The sequence below is a fragment of the Penaeus monodon genome, chromosome 7 (assembly GCF_015228065.2).
Source record: "Penaeus monodon isolate SGIC_2016 chromosome 7, NSTDA_Pmon_1, whole genome shotgun sequence".
Taxonomy (NCBI): Eukaryota; Metazoa; Arthropoda; class Malacostraca; order Decapoda; family Penaeidae; genus Penaeus; species Penaeus monodon.
In genome coordinates, this window is record NC_051392.1 from 24,605,076 (window position 1) to 24,610,075 (window position 5,000).

The 5,000-nt window shown below is 47.7% G+C and overlaps 1 protein-coding gene across 1 annotated transcript in view; it reads left to right on the forward strand.

Annotated features, from left to right (window-relative positions):
• Positions 1-5,000, forward strand: part of LOC119575135 (A disintegrin and metalloproteinase with thrombospondin motifs 7-like) — a 116,084-nt gene that overhangs the window by 98,816 nt on the left and 12,268 nt on the right. The window contains exon 11 of the mRNA XM_037922568.1: positions 4,938-5,000. This exon is cut by the window's right edge and continues 184 nt beyond it. Within this exon, the coding sequence (XP_037778496.1) occupies positions 4,938-5,000 (63 nt within the window). The remainder of the gene's footprint in view (positions 1-4,937) is intronic.

Consider the following 5,000-nt stretch of genomic DNA (forward strand, 5'->3'; position numbering starts at 1 on the left):
GAGGGGGAAGGGAAGAGAAAGGAAGGAAATGAATGAGGCGAGAAAGGAAAGCAAGAAGACGAAGATTAAATCAAGTCAGAATGCGCAAAAGGAGGAGGAGGAAGGGTAAGGAGAACAAACGAGAAATAGGAGAACGAGCAAGGAAGGAGAAAGAGCTGTCCTCAGAATACCCTTGCTGACTCACCCCATCCCCCTCCCCTCCCCCCTATCCTCCTCTTTACCTTTCCCCCTCCCTCCTTCTCTTCCTTCCCCCCTCCTCTTTCTTCTCTACCTCCCTCCTACTCCCCCAACTCCCTCTCCCTACTTTTCATCCCCCTCCTCCTCCTCCAGCCTCCTCCTGCCCCTCCGTCTGAGCCTTCCCCGTCCTCCCCCTTCCTCCCCTCCGCCCCCCCCCTTCCATGCCGCAGGTGTTGTCAACCACTTCACCTCACCGAGCAACAACCCCCCTCCCCCCCTACACACGACCCCCACCTAGTGACAAGGTAGGCAGGAAATACGCACTCTGTTGTTGTCGACACCACCGCCTCGCCCCTGTCATCGTCAGCAAAGGTGATGACACCGGCACCTGCATTCCTACACCACCTCTCACGATAACACCGTCACCACCACCGCTACCATTCCTCGCCCACACGCCCACAAGCTATCATTCCGCTCGTTTCCTCTGCCGCTACGAGACTGTCCTTTTTGCTAGCGCTACTCGCCGCTCGGGAGGCGCTGGTCTTGTCACCCTGAGTGGCCATTAACCGCCCAGTGATCGTCGAGGCTTTCGTGTTGAGCTCAAGGTCGATCTCTGCGCTTCGCCCGCCCTTCCCTTCGCTTTTATGCCCCTGTTGCTCTCCCTCTCTCTCCCATCCTCTCTTTCTCTGGCCCTGGTTCTTCTCCCTCTCCCTCTCTCCTTTTCTCTCCCAGTCTCTCTTTCTACCCCCCCCCCCCCCTCTCTCTCTCTCTCTCTCTCTCCTCTCTCTCTCTCTCTCTCTCTCTCTTTCGCTGTCGCTATCGCTCTCCCTTGCTCACTCATTCTCTCATTCTCTCTGTCTCTGATGAAAAGTGGAGAAAAAAACTAAGAATAATAGATGATTAACAATGGAATAAACGCAGAAGCAAAAGGGAGATAACGAGGGAAAAGTCAGCAACCTGAATATGACTTGAGAGGGAGAGACAGAGAATAAGAAGAGAAAGAGGATGAAGGAGAAGAAGGAAAGAGTGAGAGGAATATGAGGAGGGAAAGAGGATGAAGAAAAAGGCGAAGAGGAGAGGAAGAGCATAACGGAGAGGGAGAGGAGAAAGGAGAAGGTGAAGAGAGAGAGAAAGAGGATGAAGGAAAAGACGAAGAGGGAGAGTAAGAGGACAGGGAAGAGCGAGAAGTGGAAGGAGAAGGCAAAGTGGGAGAGAAAGAGGATGAGGAAGGCGAAGAGGGAGAAGAAGAAAATAGGATAGAGGGAGAGGATGAAGGAGAGGGCGAAGAGGGAAGTCAGAAGGCATCCGAGGCTTCATGGAGTGCGAGAAGGCCGGGCGGGCCACGGGCGAGGTGCAGGAGGCGCAGACCCGCGTCAGGCAGTCTAGGTGGTCCTCGGCGCCGATAACGTCATCAGTCATTGATAATTAATTTAGTAGGCCAATTATTGTCATCGAATCATCATCATCATCATCCTAACATGAACAATCTCATTACAAATACTCATCAGATGTTCTATTCACTGGCAATATGCTCTGTATATAATTTCTTTTCATTCACTGTTGGACCACGTTGTACCTTACGCTTAACCAAGGATACTTTAATGCACATATTCACTCTAATCGGTTCAGTTTATTTCCACGGAGGAATATTAGCATCTATAAATGTCTCGATGATGGATGTAACTGCCTTCTTTGCGTATCAGGAATGCTGTCAGGTATATGGCAACCCTGTCTTGTGTCTTGGTTATGTCTGTTGGCAATATTGTTTCATCACTGCCTGGAAAGCTGTCACAGATGCTTCATCGCTTACGAGGAATATGGGTTGTCTTTATCTTTTGTGTTTGAGATGTTTGGTAAATAATGGTTAAAAGTCATGATTACATTTTTTTTTTTAAGGACAAGAAGTTTATCAGATATGGAGTGTTTGTAGCCCCGTTTCTCACGGTCTAGAGGAGATTGGTAGCACTGCTTCATTAATATTTTGCAGAAGTTTCGCCAACTCGTTCAATATTTCAGTGAAGTCTTGAGAATTTACAAGCTCCCCTTCAACATCTCGGTGTAATGGCAAACGTTCAGAACTTTTGTCAACCTGCTTTATTTGCTTCAGAAAGTTTCCACGGAAGATGAGATGTCGAGAGCTTTGCGCATAAAGCCATTATTATCAAGCATTTCTCCCTTTTCATCGAAAATCTATCAAGTATTCTTAGAAAGATTTTTATTAATTCATTTATCTATCTATTCCTATTCTTATCTATCTGTCAATCTATATATCTATCTATCTAACTATGTGTTTAAGTGTCAGCCCCAAACAACCTCAGAGCTCTGAGAGGTGTCCACTTCTCCGTCACACTCAAAGGAGTTGGCAGCCCTGTAGCGGCCTGGTGTGCGTTTCCTCCAAGGCATTAGCAAAGTGACGCTTGAGTGCCACGCTAATGGATGAAGGTGTTCCTGTTGACGCGAACAGGTCATAGACGCTACGTAAACAGTTGTGGCGAGTCAAGGGGTAATAGATACAAGACTAGGGAGGGAGAGAGGGGAGGGTGAAAAGGAAGGAGGGAGGGAGAAAGGGAAGTAAAGAAGGAGGGAGAGAGGGAAGGAGGGATGAGGGAAGCAGGGAGGGAGACTGGGAAAGAAGGAGGGAGGGAGGGAAGAAGGGAACGAGGAGAGGAGGGAGGGAGGGAGGGAAGAAGGATGCAGAGAGGGAGGGTGGGAAGGAAGGAGGGAAGAAAGGAGGGAGGGTGGGAGGGATTAAAGGAAGCTCTTAAAAACGAGTCTTCTCCCTCTCCCTTCCCCTCTCCCCTCTACCCTCCCCACCCCCTCAAAAACCCCAAGCCCCAACAGCGGGACAAAGCGAGGTCGATTTTTTAAACGAATACAAGGAAACGATAACCATCTCTGAACGACTCCGAAGCGTATCGAGTGACGCGGGTCGGAACAACGGAGCGCGGGAAAGCTGGTAACCCGAGGCGAGGCGAACTTAATCAGTCGGGTTGGAGGGACTTGCACCACCTGCGCCACCTGGCAGTAGAGGGGGGGAGGGGGGACAGGGAGGCGGAGAAAGGGAAGGAGAGGAAATAGGGTAGAGGGTAGAGGCGAGGAAAGTTCAGAAAGGGTAAAGGCGATGAGAGAAGGAGAAGTAGAGGAGAAGTGGGAATGTAAAGTTTCGGAGGCGAAGAGAGGGAAAGAGGAAATGGAAGAGGATAGAGTTAAAAGATAGGAAGGGAAATAGGTGGAGTAGAAATGCAGAGGGATAGAAAGGGAAAGAAAGAAACTAGGAGGAAACATAGACGACAAGGAATGAAGAAAGGAGGATAGAGAGAAGAGGGGAGGAAAGGAAGGGGAGGAGACAGGGTGATAAAAGCAAAAGGGTGAACTCAATGTGAGAGGAAGCAAGCGGGAGGAAGTGTTTCTGTTTGTGATTTTATGTACTGTACGCACTCCCGGTCGCTGTCAAGATTTGTTTGTTTCTGAACGCTATCACTAATGTTGTTGTCTGTGGCGTTTAGTTGTTACAGGTATTTTTGTCCAGACACACGCACACATACACGTACGCACACACGTACGCTCACACGTACGCACACACACACACACACACACACACACACACACACACACACACACACACACACACACACACACACACACACACAACACACACACACACACACACAAGAGAGAGAGAGAGAGAGAGAGAGGAGAGAGAGAGAGAGAGAGAGAGAGAGAGAGAGAGAGAGAGAGAGAGAGAGAGAGAGAGAGAGATTATTTATGTATATGTATATGTATATATACATTTATGTAAGTAGATAGATAGATAGATAGATAGATCAAGCTCCTCCCCCCGCCTACCTGAGGGACCACCGGCGCACGTCAAGGTAGCGGCCGCCCGACCGCCCACGCAGCGTGACTTGCGCCTGGCCTCCGTAGCAAGCTGTGGGTGCCAAGCGAAGGTCACATTCTGCCTTTATAGCCTCGTGTGATCATGAAAACAACGCGTAGGAGTTGCATTTGATTATATTCGTTGATCTTTCATATATATTCAGTTTACCGCTTGACTTTAGGAACTTTTGAATGCCGTGAATAGTTTCTTATTCGTTTTTAATTTGAATTTGATTGAATTTGATAATCCATAAATTCGATACCAGGGAGCAAGAGCAAAAATCGTACCTCGAGACTTCAGCTCAAATTTCAGCGCAAACCTTGAATGTTTCTTGCTTACTATTGTGGAACGCTGCATCTCCCACTATGAATGTTGAATGTTTTTTTTACGGAAAAGTTATGGATGAGTTTGGATCATTTCACAAAGAGAAATGGATGACTGGAATTTTCGTTTTGATTTTATAAATTGAAGGCGAAATGTCAGTAACTTGTCTTGGATTTTTTTTCTCTCTCACCCATACCTTTTTCAACATTTTTTTTTTTTTTTGTGTGTGTTACCCCAAAGTACTGTTTAAGTTATAATCACACGCCCTTATTCTAATTGCACTTCTTTAGATTTCATTATGAAAGGTTATTTTTTTTCTGGATTAATTCTTATCTTAGCTGCGGGTGTGCATTAATATTCACTTTGATGCCATACATTCCGTGTAAAGTATGGATTCACACGCGATCTCCAACCCTACAAACACACGGATTAATTACACCAAATCATTAATGACTAAACACAGCCACGCCGTTCAGTGTTATTTAATATGCGCGACCACACGCACACACACGCCTGCAGTCTCTCACGAGCGCCTGCGATCTCTCACTCCCTCCCGCAGCCGCGACTGGGGCGCTTGCTTGGAGGACGAACCCCCCCAGGTGGAGTACAGCTTCCCCGAGCT